The sequence below is a fragment of the Anas acuta genome, chromosome 19 (assembly GCF_963932015.1).
Source record: "Anas acuta chromosome 19, bAnaAcu1.1, whole genome shotgun sequence".
Lineage (NCBI taxonomy): Eukaryota > Metazoa > Chordata > Aves > Anseriformes > Anatidae > Anas > Anas acuta.
The window spans coordinates 4505678-4524768 of NC_088997.1; the positions used below are offsets into that span (position 1 = coordinate 4505678).

General features: G+C 60.5%; 3 protein-coding genes across 4 annotated transcripts in view; 2 read left to right on the plus strand and 1 right to left on the minus strand.

Moving 5' to 3' along the window:
- Positions 1-1871, minus strand: part of ABR (ABR activator of RhoGEF and GTPase) — a 33937-nt gene extending 32066 nt beyond the window's left edge. Inside the window, exon 1 of the mRNA XM_068656243.1 lies at positions 1436-1871. Within this exon, the coding sequence (XP_068512344.1) occupies positions 1436-1793 (358 nt within the window). The 5' untranslated portion in view covers positions 1794-1871. The remainder of the gene's footprint in view (positions 1-1435) is intronic.
- Positions 1872-3864: 1993 nt separating this feature from the next.
- Positions 3865-7554, plus strand: BHLHA9 (basic helix-loop-helix family member a9). The gene has a single exon (XM_068655908.1). The coding sequence runs from the start codon at positions 5226-5228 to the stop codon at positions 5916-5918; it is 693 nt and encodes a 230-aa protein (XP_068512009.1). The 5' UTR covers positions 3865-5225; the 3' UTR covers positions 5919-7554.
- Positions 7555-8684: 1130 nt separating this feature from the next.
- Positions 8685-16255, plus strand: TRARG1 (trafficking regulator of GLUT4 (SLC2A4) 1). 2 transcript variants are annotated; one of them, XM_068655909.1, is made up of 3 exons: positions 8685-9194; positions 12528-12660; positions 13252-16255. In XM_068655909.1, exons 1-3 carry the CDS (start codon positions 8790-8792, stop codon positions 13278-13280), a joined length of 567 nt encoding a protein of 188 aa, XP_068512010.1. In that variant the 5' UTR covers positions 8685-8789; the 3' UTR covers positions 13281-16255. The 2 variants fall into 2 exon arrangements, with proteins under 2 accessions (XP_068512010.1, XP_068512011.1); XM_068655910.1 differs by having other exon boundaries at positions 8686-9194; positions 13174-16255.
- The last annotated feature ends 2836 nt before the right edge of the window (positions 16256-19091 follow it).

Below are 19091 nucleotides of genomic sequence, written 5' to 3' on the forward strand. Positions count from 1 at the left end.
GTGCCCTGGAGAGCGGTTTCTTACCCCATGCTCCAGGGAGGCCCCTTTACCAACACACGTTTTCCAGTGGCCCAAGAGCAGCATTGCACAATCCTTGGCGTGGGGAACTGTTCAGGAGCACGCGCGAGACACAAACACAGCACAGGACGTGAGCATGAACCCAAAGGCACCACCGCACGGGGACTTGGCCGCTCCGACTGCTCCTACCCCTCAGCCACCACCAAGAAGCACTCCGAAAATGACAGAGCATCACTGCTGCTGGGGCTGGCTGGGAGCTGTGTGGGGTTGGGACTCGGCTCCCACCCCAGATGTCCCCACGGGTCGGTGACCAGAGCCGGGTAGAGGCAGAAACGCAGGTGGGAGCGAGCCCAGGGCGGCATGGAGACACGACGCCGTCCTTTGGATGTGTCACCTACATACAGCTGGGGAAGGCGAAACGGGAGCTGAGCTGCTCTCCAGCCCTGTAGACTAATGCGATAAATATAAATTAAACTAAACACTAAGCACAGTTTGACGCTGGAGTGTTTGCTTGTGCTTAAACCACCGCTATGCAGCTTTCCTACAAAGCGACCCCGAACAATTGAGCAAGAACCAAACTAATTCAAGGCAGCTGCAGAATTAGCTCTGCGAGAAGTGCCATCCCCTAGCTGTCAGGACGGTGTTTGAGCCGGGATTAAAGCACACGGGATGATGCAACAACAACTTCCAGGCCGCTGGAAGTAGGACAGCGTGACAGGCAACAGCACCGGCTGTGCCGGCAGTGCCACGAAGCAGCCAGCAGCTCGCCAAAGGACATTGTCCTCAGTGTGCCCGGCCACCTCGGTGCCCTGGCGTGCTCCTGTTTTAGCAGCTCCAGGGCTTCCCCAGGGTGATTGCACGGTGTCACCCAGCAGAGGCGTCCCTGTGAACCAGGTCACACCTGGAGGAAGTGACTTTTGTGCGGTGTCCCAGCCCCAGAGGCAGCTCCCGAGCCGGTGGCACGTTCCCAAAGGCCGGCTGCACCCTCCCTCCTCACGTGCCCAAGGACGGAGTCTTGGCACGGGGCACACCTGGAAGTGGGACAGGGACAGCACAGGGGCTTGGGGTGACATTAACCGATGGCACAAGGGCTTGGGGTGTGTGACAGCGTGGGGTGCCCTTGGGCTGTGTGATGGGGCTGTCGTGGGGAGACCACCGGACCTTTGGCCGTGCCACCACACGGAGCGTGCCAGCCACACGCAGGGGGCTCAGGAGGGGGTCTGGGGGCGCGCTCCATCACAGCACCCCTCGCACATGTCCCCGGAGGGCCGAGGACACCCCGTCTGGCGTGGCCGCTCCTACACCACGGGGCACCCCGACGGCACACCGGGGCCTCTCCACCCCAATTCCTCGGCTCGCCCCCAGCCCCCCGGGGCGCTGCCGGTGCCGGTACCCGCAGCCGTGCCACGGCACCCACCTGCCGAGGACGCGTCCTCCGCCCCGGAGCTGCCGTCGCTGCCTCCCTCCGGGGAGCTGCCGCGGGGGGCGGCGGCCGGGGGGCGGCGGCGCGGGGCGGGGGCGGCGGCGGCGGAGCCGGGGGGTCGCGGGGGGGCTCGGGCGAGCGCCGCCTCCAGGTACAGCACCTTGAAGCGCTCCTCGGCCAGCGCCCGCTGCAGGCGGCGCAGGTGCCGGCGGCACCGCTCCAGCTCCCGCTCCATCGCCCGCACCGAGCCCAGCTCCATGCGCGGCGCCGGTTCCCCCGGGAACTCCTCCTGCCAGTGCCGGGCGAAGTCTGCCCGAGCAGCAGCCGCCGCCTCCTCGTTGCCCACCGCCATCCCCGGCCGGCCCCGGGTTTCCCGGCTCCGCCGCCGTCAGCCTTCTTCACCTCCTCCTCCTCCTCCTCCTCCGCCTTCCGCCCCCCGCCGCCGCCGCGGGGCCTGACGTCGGCTCCCGGCCGGCCCCTCCGGCCCGCCCCCGGCCTCAGCACGGCCCCGACGGGGCGGGGAGCAGCTCTGCCACCGCCCCCGGCACGGCCCGGTGCGGCTACCGGCAGCCGGAGAGCCGGGACCGCTCCCGGTGCCTCCCCGGTGCCACCCGGAGGAAGCCGCTTCCAGGCTGCGGGGCTGCGGCGGGGGCTCCCCCGGGGCTCCCCGGAGTGCTGGGAGGATGCTGAGGAGGGCAAGAAGTGCCCGGTGCTGGCAGCGACCCCAGGTGCTGCAGAAGGCTGGTACCGAGCCTGCAAAAAACGAGCCCGGAGGATGGGGAACACCGGTGGCACGGGGGTGTCCTGCCCCAGGCAGCGTGTGCCCATCTCCTGGTCCTCATCGCCATTGGGACGGTGATGACCGGACAGTGGCACGTGGCCTGGTGATGCTCTGATGGTGACACTTGTCCTGAAGATGCTCTGAAGGTGACACCCGGCAAGAAAGGCTCTGTGCCACGGTGCACGTTCCCACTGCATACAACCCACTGTGCCCCCAGCACCCCCACGGGACGGGTTTTGTTCCCCACGCCCCGGGCTGGGTTGGCATTTCCCCTGTGCCACGTGAGGGACATGGAGAGGGTGACTCACAGGTGGGTGACTCACAAGCCCGCGTCCCTTGTGGCCACCTGGCCATGGCACAGCAGGAACAAAGCACCCTCTATTTACGCACGGGCCCCAACGGTGTTGCAACAGCCACCACCTCCATCCCTGCTGTGCCACCCAACCGGCCTCTATGGGATCCCTCCAGCACTGCTTCTCTTGGAGCCCCCCCCCAAATCACACCTCTGGGCTGTGGGACCAGCCAGAGAGGTGATGCTGGTGCCCAGGTGAGGATGGGAAGGTGCCCGGTGCCAGCAGTGCCCTGTCCCGTGTGTCCCATCCTGGGGAGGTGGCGTGTCCCCGGGGGCTGAGCCCCTTGGTGGAAGCTGGCAGGAGGGGGGCGTGCCATGAGCGGCCTGATTTATGTGTGGCCATGGATAATTACAGCCCTCTCATCAGCTGTCAGGCAGACGGGCCCAGCAGAGCCTTACAACGGATTGCAGGCTGCCTGTCTCAGCCCATAAATCTCCCCGGAGCAGGGCGATAAATCAGGGGGGGGGCTGAGGGAGCAGCCCCGGGCGGGGGTCCCTCCCCGCCTGCCCACCCGGTAATGGGCACGTAGGTAGGAAACGGCCAGGACAAGGTGGGGACGGCCCGGCGGGATGCACTAATTACAGGCAGCAGGTGGCATCCAAAGAGCCGTGATTTATGGGGTGGTCTTGCCTTCTTCCGAGGGCTGGGGCTGGGTTCCCACAGGGCCGGGGCCAGTGGAGGTCCCCAGAGGCTCCCAGGGCTGGGGGCACTGCGGGGGCTGCAGGTGGGCACGGCCCCGTGTCTGCTCCATGCTGCACGGGCCAGCATCCAGCACCAGCAAAATATCCCCCTGGCAGGGAGCCATCCTGCTCAGCTGCACCTCCCTTTGGCATTTCTCTAAGCATCCAGCATTAAACCACCCCAAAAAGCCTCTCGCTCCTGAGCTGGGCTCGCTGCTGAGCCAGGGGCTGGGGGAGCACACGCACCAGCGCAGAGCACCCCTGGGCTGCCAGAAGGCCAGTGGGAAAACGAAAAAAAAAGAGGGCCAGGGTGAGCACAGGTGGGTGTTCGGAAATATTTGCAAGCTTCACCTCCCTTTGAAGTCCCGCTGCGTTGTCCTCCCCGCTCCCCCAGGCCCTGGCTCCTGATTTATGGGGTTCATGGAGCAGAGGCACCTAAATTAGCTCCCACTTCAAAGGGCCAAGAGAGGAGAAGGGCAATAGACAAATAGCCCCCGCTAATTGTGGCTATTGATCAAACCCGGCCCGGGAGGATCAGATAGGAGGGGGTGGGTAAGGGGGGGGGGAGTTCTCCCACTTTTGCACCAGTAACCCCAGCAATTTGTCACGATTCCAGAGCCATTTTTCAATCCGTTGTTACCCCATGCTCAGGGGGGCGTTTAGCAGCTGCTCTCTAATGAAACCGTGGGCGAGGGGCAGGGGGATGTGAAACTGCCTGGAAGGCTCTGGGGATGGGGGGGATAAACCCACAGGGGGGGGGTCAGGCAGCGTGCCCACCCCAGGGCCAAAGGTGCCCCGTGTCCCCACCATGCACGCTCTGAGGATGGGACCCTGGCCCTCCTGATGGCCAGACTGGGACACACTGGGAGCAAGAAGATGCTTTCAGCCCCAGTAAACACCGGGCAGACCCAGCAGCACCTTCTCTGCCCCCAGGCCCCCACTGGGGGGACAGGAAGGCAGGAGGCAGGTAGCATTTTAGCTCTTTTATCACCTGCCCGGTCCCCCCACGACATTCCTGCTTCCTGCTCCGCGGGGCAGAGGCGTGCCAAGGCCCCGCATTCCTTCACTCCCCAGCTGGGCCCCCACTGATGGGTTTTGGGGGGGGGGGGGGGGGGGCTGCTGCTGCCCCCGGTCTGCTCAGTCTGCTTGTGCCCCCAGCTCACCAGGACACCGCGGTGTGAGCGGCTCCGACGTGCTGGCTCCAAGCTCCTTCCATGCTCCGGTCCCGTCCCTGGGGCTGAGGGGTTCAGCTCCTCCGGGGTTTTTAGGGATGGGGAGAGGGTGGGAGGTGAGGCAGGGAGCTCCCCGGATACTGCCAGCGCCGTCCTGCGCAGGAGACATTTGCCTGCTCCTGGCACAAGCCTGGCTGCTGTCCTCAGCAGCCTCCTTACTCCGTGCCTCAGTTTCCCTCCCTGGGAAATAGAGGCCAGTGGAGAAACCCCAGCAGCAGTGAACGTGGTTGAGCAGTGCCTGAGCCCCCTGCCAGGGCAGTGATACCCACGGGCTCTGCTCCAAGGCACCGAGTGAGCTTAGGATTGACATAGCCCAGGCTGAGCTGCCCTGCAGAGAGGGAGCAGAGCAATGGGGAGAGCTCCTGCAGAGCCCAAACCCTCCGCAGCAACCAAAGCAACCCCTGCCAGGTGTGCTTGAGAGCCTCGCTTTCCCTCTAGAGTCTGGGAGTAGCAAAATGCAGCCTTTAGCTGGTTGTCCCCCCCTCCCACTGCAAACCCTGGTACCGGTACTGGTGTCCCCACTCCATCCTGGCTCCGCCGTGTCCCCGTGGGGCCCGCCGGTGTCCCCAGGGCAGCACACCTGGGGGCAGGTGCAGAGGGGCTGGGACGGAGCCACGTGATGTTTTAAAAACGCTGGGGGTTTTTAGGGGAGGCTGTGTGACCCTGGAGGAGTGTCTGCCAGCCTCACGGGAGGCAGGACCGCAGCAGCACCTCGCCCCGTCCCCACAAGCCACAGCCATGTCCCAAGCAGCCGTGGGGAGCAGTGCGGCACGACAGGGACCCCCCGATGGCTTGGAAGGGGAGCTGGAAAGGGGGGCTGCACCCCAGGTGTGCCACGGGCAGGACATGTGGGACCCCAAGGGGGAGGAAGCAGCCACCCACCCGGGGGAGGCTGAAGAGATGAAGGTGAGGAAGAGGAGCAGGCCAGTGCGCTCCAAGGCCAGGAGGATGGCTGCCAACGTCCGAGAGCGCAAGAGGATCCTGGACTACAACCAAGCCTTCAACGCCCTGCGGCTGGCCCTCAAGCATGACCTGAGCGGCAAGAGGCTCTCCAAAATCGCCACCCTCCGGCGAGCCATCAGCCGGATCACGGCTCTGTCCCTGTCCCTGCACGGTGCCGCGCGCTGCTGGCCCTGTGCCCACTCCGAGTGCCGTGGGCAGGGCGCGAGGGACGGCCGCCCCCGGCTCCTCGGTGCTGCAGGCTATGGGGGATATTCCCCCGAGAACCAGCTCCAGCACCACGAGAGCCCGAAGGAGGATCGCCTGGCAGCCAGCCCCGCGTTTTATCCCATCGGGAGCCACCAGCTTGGGCTCCGGAGCAGCTGCCAGCAGAAACACGCGGGCAGCCAGCGAGCCCCCCCGGCGGCACCGCTCTCCTGGCAGCTGGGAGGGCTCCAGAGCTCAGGCTACCAGCGCCTCCCCATCCACTGACCCACCGGGCTGGGAAGGCGAGACGGTGCCGGGAAGGTAACGCAGCCAAGTGACAAACGGGGCAGTGGGAAGGGACCTGGACAGGAGAGAGAGAGGTGGGACATGGGGCTCGGCGCGGTGCCCGGCTGCGCTCGCTGCTCTGCAGGAGAGCTCGGAGCTGGGAGACGTGGAAAACTGTTTTCTGCTCGAGTAAGCTCTGTGTTTCTTTGTTGTGAGGTTTCCCTGCTGCAAGTTGTCACGGTTATTTATTCTCTCTTGCTTGCTTTGTGAGAAAACACGAGGTAAAAGCCCAGCATCGGGGCGCTGCCTGTTAATGCGCGAGGTGGACAGATGGGCCGTGCGGGGCGCGCTGAGGCTGCTGGCTGGATGTCAGCTCTGGCTGCAGCTGATGGATGGGGGGAGCAGGAGCTGGGAGAGGTTTATTTGGTTGTACTTTTAATGCTAAGCCCATCAGGGCACATATTGGTGCCCGGGCAGATCTGCGGGAGCGGCCGAGGAGCTCATAAACCCCACGGTGCCTCCTGAGAACTGCAAAGCAGCTCCCCAGGGATGCTCTGGGACTGCGCTCCTGATCTGCCCAGCCAGGAGGATGGGGGGCTCATCCTTGTGCTCCCCGAGTGCCTGGCTTCCTCCTCCTCCTCCTCCTCCTCCTCCCTCAGTCCCAGCGCGGGGTGGGGGAGCTGGGAAATGAGCCCAGCAGAGGAAGGCTCCCAGCAGCCAGGAGAGAGAGCTCTCCGCTCAGCGAAGGAGCCTCTCAAAGTGCTGACGGTGTGAGACATCTTGGCTTTCATCTCCAGGAGGTTCCCCTTCCCAGGAGGGGCCTGCAGCCACGGCTGCTGTCAGAATCCTGCTTCTCCCACCAGCTCCCTGCTGCTGGGCGGCTCCGCTATGGGGTGAGGTTCCCCCATGGGGTGAGGCTCCCCCTGCACCAGCCCCCCCTGCTCTGCCCGTGTCAGCATTCGTCACACTGGATGCATGAGCCCAGGAACACCTAGGGGCAAGGAAGCAAAACCCAGGCATAACCCTACACGAACCCCTCTCCACCCAAATCTGTTTCCAGTTTCCCTCCCTCACTTCGATATTAAAGCAGCCCAGGTGGAAATAGATGCCCAGAGAGGCAGGAGCAGGGGAAAAAAAAGGCCTCGAGACCCCCGAGGCAGCATCCCTGCATTGCTCTCGGGTTCTCGCTTAGGGCAGGCCCCTCTGCAGGCTGTGGGGTGGGAGAGGCGCTGGGGTCCCCCTCCTGCCCGGCAGGAGCAGGCAGAGGGCGCTGGGTGCGCCCGCAGATGGCACTCACCGCCTGGGAAATGAATCCCTGGCGAGCCGGAGAGGAAAAATTCAGAACCGAAGAGAGCCGCTGGAGCCCAGCCGGGTGCTTGCAGTCCTCCTCCCGGCCCCCCCGCAGCACACTCCAGACCCCCCCGGGTGCTGCGCTCCGCTTTCCAGGACTCCCCCCCCTGCGCTGTGGGTCCCGGCTCCTGCCTTTGTCTCTGTGCCGGGAGCGCTGGGGCTGCAGGGGGGGCACCGCCGGGCACCCCCTCTGCCCGTCCCCAGCTCCACGTCCCGAAACCCCGGGGCGAGGCTGAGCGGGCTGGAATCACGGCAGAGGGGAGGGAGGACACGGGGGACTCCCCCCTAAATCACAGAATCACAGAATTTTCTAGGTTGGAAGAGACCTCAAGATCATCGAGTCCAACCTCTGACCTAAAACTAACAGTCCCCACTAAACCATATCCCTAAGCTCTACATCTAAACGTCTTTTGAAGACTTCCAGGGATGGTGACTCCACCACCTCCCTGGGCAGCCCGTTCCAATGCCTCACAACCCTTTCAGTAAAGAAGCTCTTCCTAACATCTAACCTAAAACTCCCCTGGCGTAACTTTAGCCCATTCCCCCTCGTCCTGTCACCAGACACATGGGAGAACAGGCCAACCCCCACCTCGCTACAGCCTCCTTTAATGTACTTATACAGAGCAATAAGGTCACCCCTGAGCCTCCTCTTCTCTAGGCTGAACAAGCCCAGCTCCTTCAGCCGCTCCTCGTAGGACTTGCTCTCCAGGCCCCTCACCAGCTTCGTCGCCCTTCTTTGGACTCGCTCAAGCACCTCGATGTCCTTCTTGTAGCGAGGGGCCCAAAACTGAACACAGTACTCGAGGTGCGGCCTCACCAGAGCCGAGTACAGGGGGACGATCACCTCCCTAGCCCTGCTGGTCACAGTGTTTCTGATACAAGCCAGGATGCCGTTGGCCTTATTGGCCACCAGAGCACACTGCTGGCTCATATTCAGCCGACTGTCCACCATCACTCCCACTCCCTCCATCACCCCCAGTCCCGCCCCATCCCAGCATCCCAGCATCCCAGAATCATCATCTAGGTTGGAAGAGACCTCCAAGATCACCCAGTCCAACCTCTAACCCCATCCCATCCCATTTCTCCCCATATCCCATCCCATCCCATCCCATCCCATCCCATCCTATTCATCCTATCGCTCCCGATTCCCCCCCATCCCTCCCCCTCATCCCATCCCATCCCACCCCACCCTCCCCTCCCCAAATCCCCCCAACCCCCCTCACCCCTCCCCAACCCCCCTACCCCTCCCCACCTCTCCTCACCCCTCCCACCCCCCCAACCCCTCCCCACCCCCCCAACCCCCTCCGCCCCCCCCATCACCCCCCTCCCCCCTATCCGACGAGCCTCCCCTCCCTCCTCCCCGGTGCTTTCGGGGGGCGTTGCGCATCCCCCGCTCCTGCCCCGGGGGCCGAGCCGTGCTGGCCCCACCCCCGGCACGGCCTCCCCGGGGGGGCGGCGAGCCCCGAGCGCAGAGCGGCGGCTGCGGGGAGCGCTCGGAGCCCGCTCCGTCGGGGCCGGGCCATGGCGAGCGGCACCGCCGCGCCCCCGGGCACGGGCTCGGGGTCGGGCTCGGGGTCGGCGTCGGGTTCGGGCTCAGGCACGGCTCTGCCCTCCCGGCTCCAGGAGACCGAGAAGCTGCTGGCTGCCACCGAAGGGTTGCGAGGCTCCAAATCCTTCACGGCGGCTCTGGCCGGCGAGGCGGAGCGCAACGGGCACGGGCTGGGCTACAAATCGGTGTCCGTCGGGCACCTGGACGCGGCCCCGTTGTCGCCGTCGCGGCTCAGCCTGGGCAGAGCCTCCTCCACCGGCACCAGCACGGCACCGCCCGAGCAGGGCCGCCCCCGGGACTACCTGGTGCTCGCCATCTTCTCCTGCTTCTGCCCCGTTTGGCCCATCAACGTGGTGGCCCTCGTCTTCTCCATCATGGTGAGCCCCCCCCCCGTGGGGGCGTGGGGATGGGGAGGGATGGGGGTGCTGAGGGGGGTGCTGGGCAGGGAGGAGGTTGGGGTTGGGGGGTGCTCTGCACAGTGTTTGGGGCTCTCCGGGATAGCGAGAGGTGGGATGGGGTGGGGGCAGCCCGGGTTGAGGGTGGGATGCAGGGTACGGGGTGAGGTGGGGTGTAGGATGAGGTGGGATGGAGGATATGGGGTGAGGCGGGAGGTGGGATGAGGTGGGATGATGTGGGATGATGTGGGATGATGTGGGATGCAGGATACGGGATGCTGTGGGACACGGGGTACTGTGGGACGCAGGATAATGTGAGATGAGGTAGGATGTAGGATAAGGGATGCTGTGGGATGCAGGATGATGTGGGATGCAGGAAATAGGATGCTGTGGGATGCGGGATGAGGTCACAAGCATAGCAGGGCACACCAAGCCCCTGTGGCCCCGTGCTCCTCTCCCAGTGGCACTGGGCAGCCCACAGCCCGGTTCCCAGCCGGGACAGAGCTGTTCTGCCCCCGCACCTCGCAGCCCAGCCCTGCAGCACTGGGGAGACCCGGGCTGGGGGCTCGCCGCTGCTCCCAGCCCCTCCAAGGGGCCGGGCTGTGCCTGCAGCTCCCGCGCTTGTTCTGAAGAAAAAAAATTCCCCATTAAATATCCCCCACAGCTCAGCTCACACACTGACATCGCAGCTGGGGAGAATGAAAGCAGGCAGCCTCCCACCCATCCCAGCAGAGCCTCGCAGGCACGGCCACCCCCTTACCCACTGCTTTACACCCCCCTGGCACCTTTTACACCCTTCACTTGCCACCGAGGCAAAGCTTCCCTTAGAAAATCAGCCCAGGGCGAGCGCTCGCCTGCTCACCACACCAAAACACACAGTGGGGGACACACAGCGCTTCCCAAAAACCAGCAACAACTCGAGGAGTTGGTGGCAGGTGCTGCAGACAGCCCTCTGGAGAGACCAGTTTCCATTTTGAGGCAGAATCACCGTTTTTACCAGCTGCCATCTGCACGGTGCAGCTGTGCGGTGGCGGCCGCCCAGGCAGCGTGCGGGGAAGCCGGGTGGCCTCGTCCAGCTGGGCGAGAGGGAGAACAACGGGCCAGCGGGAGCTCTCACGGGGATTTTCCAGCCCCGTTAGCCTTCAGGCAAAAGAAATCCTCCTCCGCTCGAGGCTGGAGCCCGCAGCGGGGCAGGGCTGTGCCTCGTGGGCCGCATGAGCCCCTGGAGGGGACGAGCAAACAGGGAGATGAGAGCCCCACAGCCCGGTGCTGGTGCAGGGCTGGGGGAGGATCGGCTGCTTCCAGCCCCCTGGGACCCTCCACAGCTCATGGCCCCCCCCGTATCCAGCAGCCAGGGACCCCCATGGGTTCCCCATCTCCCTGCTGGAAACATCTCCCCGGTGCTCCTGCAGCCTTTACACACGAAAGCTTTTCTGGGCACTAAGCAGCAACCGGAGAGGGAAGCAACTGAGCGCTGTTGGATTTGGTGTCCCATAAATCATTTTTCAAGCCCTGCTCTTGGATACGATGGCCAGGGGTGGGAAAAAAAAAATCTGCTCCTGCCCCCAGCCTCTTCCTGCTTACACTGGTCTCATGGAAAAGAGCAACCTGGAGGCTCCCCCACCTCCCCTTTGGGTGTGTTTTATTGACAAGGCGAGGGCCTGGAAGCTCCCGGGGGTATAAATGTGGTGGGTACGGAGCGAGGTGGGAGAAGCCAAGGCCCAGGTTACTCCTTCAAATGGTGCCCCTGTCCCCCTGTGTCCGATGGTGGCGGTACCTCGCCACCATGGGTTTCAACACAATGTAAGTGACGAGGATTAAATGATTTATTCTGAGTAACTGGTGATAAATCTGAACGATTTATTCTGGATACCGGGATAGTTACCCGGAATAGGTCAGCGGAACGCATCCCAAGCCAGTTCCTAAATTGTGAAGGGCTGAAGGAAGAAGCTGTGACGGGTCGGTTGCCTTTGTCACGGGACTAGAAAAAGTCCCAGAATTTACAGAAAAGTAACTGCCTTCATCTGCAATGAGCCCGCTGAGGCTACCTATCAGGAGAACACCCTCTGAGCAGTAACGTGAGCAGGGGACGAGATGAAAGCAGGGACCATCAGTGGCTCTTCTAAGCCACCTACACTCACGACTCCGTGCCCAAAAAAAACAGCTTGGCACACCCGTGGCACGCTGCCCCAGCCCCCAGGCCTTTCAGAGCTCTTCTGCCTCTTCCAGTCTTGATTAATAAAGAATTTATTTTTTTTTTTTCACGTAGAAAGAAAATGTTAGCATCACCGATCCCAGGCAGCTATAATCAAACTGTTCCACGCCGATGAATAATATATGGACAGTAACAACTGCTGGCTAAACGCGCCGTGCCAGTGCTGATGTATTTTTCGTAATTGTTCGGGATAAATGATCAGCAAACACTTCCAGAAGCTACGGTGATAAATGTGTTGAATTCGTTAGCCCATATATTTTGCTTGGAAGACAGCTAAAATTGCAAATGTGTTCCACTGCGATCTAACCCACACCTTGCAAAAATATTACACTCGGTTGCAAACATCTGAGCCTATAAAAATCCCAAACGCGAGGAGCTGTCAGGGAGCAGTGCAGGGACCCTGTCAATCCCCGTGCTTCCCTACTCACCCCCTTCCCTCCACCAAACCTTGAAGCTTCATTTTGGCACCTCCTGTTCTCTAACACAAGGCCCTTGGCTGCCTACCACTGGTTTTTGACATTGCCAAAGGTGCTATAGAGACCGAAAGAAACGAGGTCTTGAGAGAACCCAATGTCAGTGCTGGGGAAATGGCTCTGCCTGGGATGTGTTAGCACAACCAGACACCCGCGGGGCTGCAGCCACCTGAGTTAACCCCAACTATAACCCTAAACCCAACCCTAACCCCAACCCCAACACAGCACTTTGTCCCTCAGGGACCTCCCGTTACGATGCCGGTGCCTCCTGCACACGAGCTGCAGCAATGCAGCAGCACCCCAGCGGCATCCCCTATAAGTGAATTCCTTTTGGGGGTTACAGAATTTTATTTTTTTTCCCCATTGATGAGTCAGAGAGGGCTGGGGCTGGGCAGTGCCTCCTGTCCCACCCTGGGGACACCTCTTAGTCCCTCTGACACCAGGCAGACCCTAATCCCATGCAGCTCCTGCCCACAGAAGCATCCCTGTGGGGCCGCCCCAGGGCACCAAACTGTAGGATACAGGAGCCCAGACCCCTGCGGACGCAGCCGCTCTCATTTTGGGGTCTGCAGCCAGAGCATCGCCCCGGATCCCTTCTCAGGAGCCTCTCTCTGTGCTTCCCCCCAGTCGAGGAACAGCGGGCAGCAGGGGGACATGGACGGAGCGCGGCGCCTCGGCCGCATGGCCCGCCTGCTCAGCATCGTCTCCATCGTCCTGGGGACCATCATCATCGTGCTCTACGTTTCACTCAGCGTCAGAGGTAACATCTCCTTCCCTTTCCCCTGCCCAGCTCAAGCAGGAACCCCGCACGGTGCCCCGGGTGCTGTCCCAGGAGTTTATAGGGCAGCCCTGCCTGTAGGATGCCCCCGTTCCCACCCCAACCGCAGCGTAAGGGCACCGAGGTCCCCCGTGGGACCACCACCAACAGCACCTGTGTGTGCAAAATACCTTGGAGAAGGGGTTGTGGGAGATCTCCCAGGCAAGAGGCGTTTAGGCTAAAACCCAAAGCCTTGGCAAGGCTGTGGTGGGTTTGGAAATGTGTAACGGGGTGAAAGCAAAGGGATCCAGCCTGCCCAGGGGTGCAGTCCCCCAGTGTTTGGGGACCTTCCCCGACACAAAGCCACCTGCCAGGAGCAGCAGGGCCGCTGGCAGCGCTGCTCGGGCTAACGGGAACCTCGGCTCTCGGCCGCTCGAACCCAAAGCCCGAGCCAAGAGCATCGGGGACATCTCTGTGACTGCTGGAAGCTGCCCTAAGCCTCTCTTTATTTTACAGTTTCCTAGAAGACATTTTAGCATGCAAATACCTCGAAGAGGAGGAAGACAACTCTCCTTTTGGGGTTTTTACTTTCAGCCTCGCAACAAAAACTTGTCACAGCGTAGGGGGGCCGCCCCGGAGGAACGCGCGCTTCTGCTCCGCCGCCCCCTGGGAACGAGCCCGGACGAGGGCTGGGACGAAAACATCGTGAGGAGGGATGGGGAAGAGCTTCGGGTGCCGAGTGGAGAGGAGAAGGGGGAAGCCCACTACCTCATTCCCCTCCAGCAAAACTGACGGAGCGGGGAGACAACTCCTGGCGAAGGGCAAGGAGGGAGTTTCGGGAACGGAGCTTGTCTTAAAGAAAACCTAAGGACGGGCCAGGACACTTTGAGGAATCCCCTCTAAGGATTTTGGCACGAGCGACTGTGTTGTTGGGGGGTTGTTGGTTTTTAAATCATTACATTCTCTGTCTCGACGACAAAAAAAAAAACAAAAACAAAGCTCAAACTGCCATCGGGAGCGGAGAGCTGCTGGGGGCAGGAGGAGAGCCGAGCTGCAGGAGGAGCCCGGCTTGGGGCCACAGGAGCTGGAGGGTGTGGGGGTTGCTTTTGTATTTTTGATGAAAAAAACAAAAAACAACGACAACAAAAAGAGACGATGACCATTTGCATGCCTTTGGGAATGCTCTCCACGTCTGTTCCTACAAGCTCTTGTCACTCGCAGCAGATGTCGGGGCCGGCAGAGCAGGATGCTGCCGCAGCAGAACGCCAGGCTCCTCCTCAGCCGGCCCCACGGTGGGGATTTTAATGGAAGGAAACACCGCTTTCTCCGTGCAACCACACATTTCTCTCCCTGGGCACCCGAAGCGAGGTTAATGCTCGTGGCGCGGAGGAAAGAGCCTGGTTAATCTGCAGCAGCGGCACCGAGGCACGGAGAGCCCATGCTACCCGCTCGAGCGTTTTTTGTCCTGTCCTGTCCATCAGCCAAAAGCTGCAGCGTGACCCTGACCCCATCGCCGCCCATACTCATCTCCCCTCACCCCGCTGGGCTTCAGCTGAGGACCTCCCAGGAGATTTTCAGAGGTGCAGAGGGGTTTAGGATGCCTGCTCCTCTCCTTACCCTTCACACACCCTTCTGCGTCTCTGAACATCTCCAGCACCCCTGGAGCTGGCTGGGGCCGGCTCCACAGACGGTATTATTTTTTAACATTTTGTATTTAACGACATGTAAAGAACACTGACTTTTTTTTTTTTTTGCTCCTCCTGATCTGCCTGGGCCCCCCCCATGCCCTGCCAAGTCTTCCACGATGCGCGGCCCCCCTCTGCCGTCCCCGTCCCCACCTCCCACCCGTCCCTGCCGCGGGCTGGCACAGGCTCTGGTACTGTATTTGCCACCCAGACTATGCAAGGTGTCACCGCCTGTCGTTGTACCCAGGCTCTGTAGATGGCTCCTGGCCATATCCACTGGCTCCGTGTTAGCCGAGCCTCCTTTAGCAAAACTTTGCTGGCACAAGTACACGACCGGGAGCTGCACCCCCCGCCTGTCCTGGGGCACGAAATGTTTTCCCCTGCTCCCTGAGTTAATCTGGAAAAACCTCAGAGCAAACCCAACAGGGCCAAGGGCTTTGTCTACGTGGGGAATTGCTGCCCAGCACAGCAAGGTGTGCAGGGAGAAACCTCCCAGCAACCTGGCACCCGCGTCCCTTCCAAGCTGGTGAGCACCAGGGGCACGCAGGGAGGCAGCACAGAGAGCTGCCAGCTGTAAATCCTCATTCTGCAGTGCCCCAGGGGCATAGCTGGGAACATTCTCCTCTTTGATTGCTCCTCCTTACCGAGTTTCCTCTGGCTAGGTGTTATTTGGACCTAGGGGAGAGGGGAGCCACATCCCCGGGACACGCTGCTGATGTTTTCCTCTAAGTTCAAAGGGGTTCCAGGGACTCAGAGCAATAGCATGTTACTACAGCACTTTCCTGGGCTGCCTCCCCATCTGCCCCTTTGCCTGTGCTTTATTATAAACTACAAGCTTCTAAGAATGGACCAAATTCACTACCTTCCCTTTAGCAATTCTGTTTTCTGCCCTTGGTGCTAGGGAAAGCTTTGTGCTCAGCCTGGTGCCGCGTCCATCAGGGTGTTCCGCGGTTTCTGCTCTTGTCCCCACTCACCAGAAGCCTTCCCTTTGAGACTAAACCCCCTCATCTTATGGGTGGGCTGCTCTGTCCCATCAAATCCCCAAAAAGTTTCCTTTTTAAGCCCTGAACCCGAATGCTGCTGGCTGGCCAAGGGGCGGCTTTGTCCTGAGCCACTGACAGCCAGCGAAAAACTTGAAAGCCAGGAAAGATCCCCCGAGGACAGGACACGCCAGCATCCAGGGAAAACCACAGCACCTGAGAGCACCAAATGAAGAATTTAAATGCTATTTTTATCATTACATGAAGCCTTTCCTCTAAAGAACCCAAACTTCTTTACTATGGCTAGCGACGGAGCCCTGCAGCCCCGCACGCAGCGGCTCGGCGTTGTGCTCTGCTAAAGGCACAGATGGCAAAGTTGTTCTGAGTCACATGCACGAGCAGCTCAGAAAAGACTTTTTTTCTTTCTCCTCCTCAATATAAATAGGAGCGAACGCATAATTCCTTTGAATCTGATGTTTCCAAAGGGATCTGTGCAAACACACACCTGCACGCTGCATTTCAGACTGGGCTGGGAGCCCTGCTGCAGGCACGGGATGGTGAGGGGCCGCATGGAGCTGGGCAGGAGAAGTCCCTGGATGAAGAAGGAGCAGCAGAGGCACTAAAATTCACTCAAAATCAACGCCCATGGTGAGGATTTATTGCACGCACCCACATGGGGTTAGTGGCTTCTGCCCAGCCCGGAGCACTGGGCTGCCGAGGCGACCGCTTCACAGCCCAGTGTTACAGATAACAAAACTGAAGACGCTCCAACGCCTTTCCTTTTTTAATCTTCTTTCTGGTTAGAGCCAATTGCACTGCTTTGCGCTCTTGAATACACCTTTCTGGGCCTTGTCCTGCACTGAGATCCAGCTGAAAGCTCTCCGGGCACTCCTGACATCAAATATTTCCTTTCCTTGCAATCCTGCCCTCGAGTTGCACTGGAGAAAAACTCCTCAGGACCAGCCGGACACGGAGGCTCCGTCCCTGCTCTCCAACAACCTCCTGACGCACTTTGCAGCCTGACCCTTTGCGAAGCTTTTGCCAGGAGGCCCTTGGGAAGCTGCTCCCTGTGGCGTGCATGGCCTCACTCCGCCGTGCCAAGGAAGAGGCCGATGAGCCCCAGCCCTTGGTGGCACCTCACACAGGATTGCGTTACGAGGAGCAAAGCCCTGGCAGAACCCACCCTGAGACCACCGGGACCCAACTTTCCTCCTTTGGGCTTTGAACAAGGAAACAGAAGCACACCCCTTGTGATTTTTTGCCAATTCAGTGCAAGAACCTCGCTGGGCACGTCCAGGCACCACTGCTCCTCTCCTGAAGTTTGTTTTCAGGGCATGGATGGGCGATCATGAGCAGTATGTCACAGAAAGGCTTCTCCTCCCCGTCTCCAGCTCGTTGCCACCTGCTGCAGCCTCCCCTAGGCTCCCACCTCAGCATCAGGCTTTCTGTTTCCAACTAAAACACGAAATCCTCAGGATTTGGCCAGCTTCAGCCCCCAGCAAAGCAGGGAAGAGGCGAGCTGTACGCGGCGTGGTGGCCACCCAGCCTTACCTGGCAGCGCAGTGCGGCTGGTAGGAGGACAGCACGCTGAGGAGATGGAGAAGGTGGGAAACGCAGCTATAAGCGAGTCCGAGTAGGAGTTGGGATCGACAAGTGTGAGATCCTGGTGGGACAGAACCATGCGGATCGGGAAGGAGCCAGCGCATGGAGCTGTGAGACCACACCAGCACCCAGCCTCCAGGGCTCATCACCCTGGGGAGGTTCAGCAGGGCCCAAATGGGCGAGGGGATGCTGGAAGGACGCACTGGGAGGGATTCAGGAGTGATTTGCAGATGGGCTTATCGTCCTACCAGCAGCTGGGAGGATGCGGGGAGCAGCACGGTTCAGCCGGCTTCTGGCAACGCAGCGTCTGGCTGGGGAACGCCCGCAGAGGAGACCAGAGGGATTTTAGCACAAAGGGAGGAAAACGGCAAAAAATCTGCTCTCAGTTTGCTGCACCGGCCATGCCCTAGGGGCTGGTCCCACAGCTTTCTCTTTGAATCCCCCAGCCTTACCCCTTGTTACTGAGCACAGCCCAGAGCCGCAGACCAGGACCCACCTCGAGTAACTGCAGGTTTAAAGTTCATTTTCTTCCCGCGTACATCCTTTAGTTTTGGTGAAAATTTGGACTGAAAATCCCCCTGTTTGGGCACAAGCCAAAGGGTGTGTGTGTGGGGGGGAGAAGCAGCCTTTATCAAAGTGGGAATATTTGCAAAGCATTTGCGAATGCCAGTAGGTAGCAAAACTCCAACCTAGAAATACCCACGTGGGATACAGAGCACCAGGAAGGGAAGGTGTGCGGTACCCCAGGGCAGCCCCTCACCACTCCTGAGCAGGGCCACGCGCTCCCAGGCCCTGCACAATGGTGCCAGGGCAGGATCTGTGCGTGGCAGCACCTGGGGCATTCCCCCTGTTGCTGTAACCACGGACGTGCACAGCCTCAGCCCCTCGGAAGTCCAGCTGGAAAAGTTGGATCCGCAAAGAGCACGAACACAGCAGGAATTTCGGCCGGGCACTTGGGTTTGCTGATAGGTGTTTCTTTCCCTGCAGGACGATGTGGTATACCTGACATACTTCCTTTGTATTTCTTGGCATGAGAAAAAAAAAATTAAAATGTAACATGCATGGTCACAGCTGAACTTATTTCTTCTGTCTATATAAGAAAAAAAAATAATTAAATTTGAACTAGCCATTGAATCATCGCTTCTCACTCCAAGAGCGAGCAGCTCAGCGGGTATTTGGGTGCAGTGGGTTGCAGATACACACACAAGCAGCTGGCAGCAGGCAGCAGCACGTCAGGGAGCAGAAGGGACAGAGCCCAGCCCGGTGCTGCAGAGAGGAGCGGTGCTGAGCTTCTTGGTGAGCACGGCCACCGTGGAGGTGTCTCAGCTCTTCCCCTCCCACAGCCAGGGTTAGGGATTCATCGCGCCCATGCTGCAGCATGGTGAACAGACTGGTGGGCTGTACCCAAACCTCTCAGCCTCTGGGGGGGTCCAGGAAAGCTTTGCGCTGCCTGCCATTTTCGTAGGCAGCGTTATGATAAATACCTTTTCCTTCCCTATCAAGCTGCAGTGTTGGCTGGGGAGGAGGAACACCCCCCCTGCTGGTACTCAAAGCAAGAGAAAGGTGCAAACACAACATCTGTAAACTGCTGGGCACACAGCTCCGTTACCCTCACGTGCATCTCAGGAAGCAAAGGAACCATAATCAGCCCTGGATCCACCACAGCCCAGGGCTCTGAGCCCATGCTCAGCTTGGGGTGCCCAGTAAGAGGCCGCTCAGCTCCGCAACCAGGCTCAGTCCTCGCTTCATGCCCCATCCCTTCTTCCACAGCACGCTCTCTACCTCCTACTGGGCCCTGTAGCTTGCTGATACGTGAACAAATTAACCCTATTTCTTTGGTGTGTCTGTTCCTTTGAAAACTGCAGGCCTAGCTACATCTGCTAGTTCTCACTCCCGACTGCCCCCCTCGCGCTGCACCAGTGCTGATATTTGGCTTTGTGTAGCAGGGTGAGGATTTCAGCTGCTCGAACTGCTCTCAGGTTTTAGGGATCACCACCCACGAACGCTTAGAGCCAAGCAGCTCCAGCCTTCCCCTCTGCTGCGGCTGATCCCATTTGGCACCAAGGTCAGGCTTGGCGCGAAGCAGCCTCCCTTCCTGCCTCTGCTCGCCCAGAAGCTCTGCAAGCTTGAGCCTGGTGCCAGGGAGGTCCAAGGAGCCACCTTTGTC

What these genes read in the sequence shown, in the direction of transcription:
- BHLHA9 (XM_068655908.1), top strand. Translation starts at nt 5,226, where the DNA reads ATGTCCCAAGCAGCCGTGGGGAGCAGTGCGGCACGACAGGGACCCCCC.
- TRARG1 (XM_068655909.1), top strand. Translation starts at nt 8,790, where the DNA reads ATGGCGAGCGGCACCGCCGCGCCCCCGGGCACGGGCTCGGGGTCGGGC. An exon ending in CCCTCGTCTTCTCCATCATG is followed by an intron (nt 9,195 to 12,527) that starts GTGAGCCCCCCC and finishes GCTTCCCCCCAG; the next exon opens with TCGAGGAACAGCGGGCAGCA. An exon ending in CGTTTCACTCAGCGTCAGAG is followed by an intron (nt 12,661 to 13,251) that starts GTAACATCTCCT and finishes TTTTACTTTCAG; the next exon opens with CCTCGCAACAAAAACTTGTC.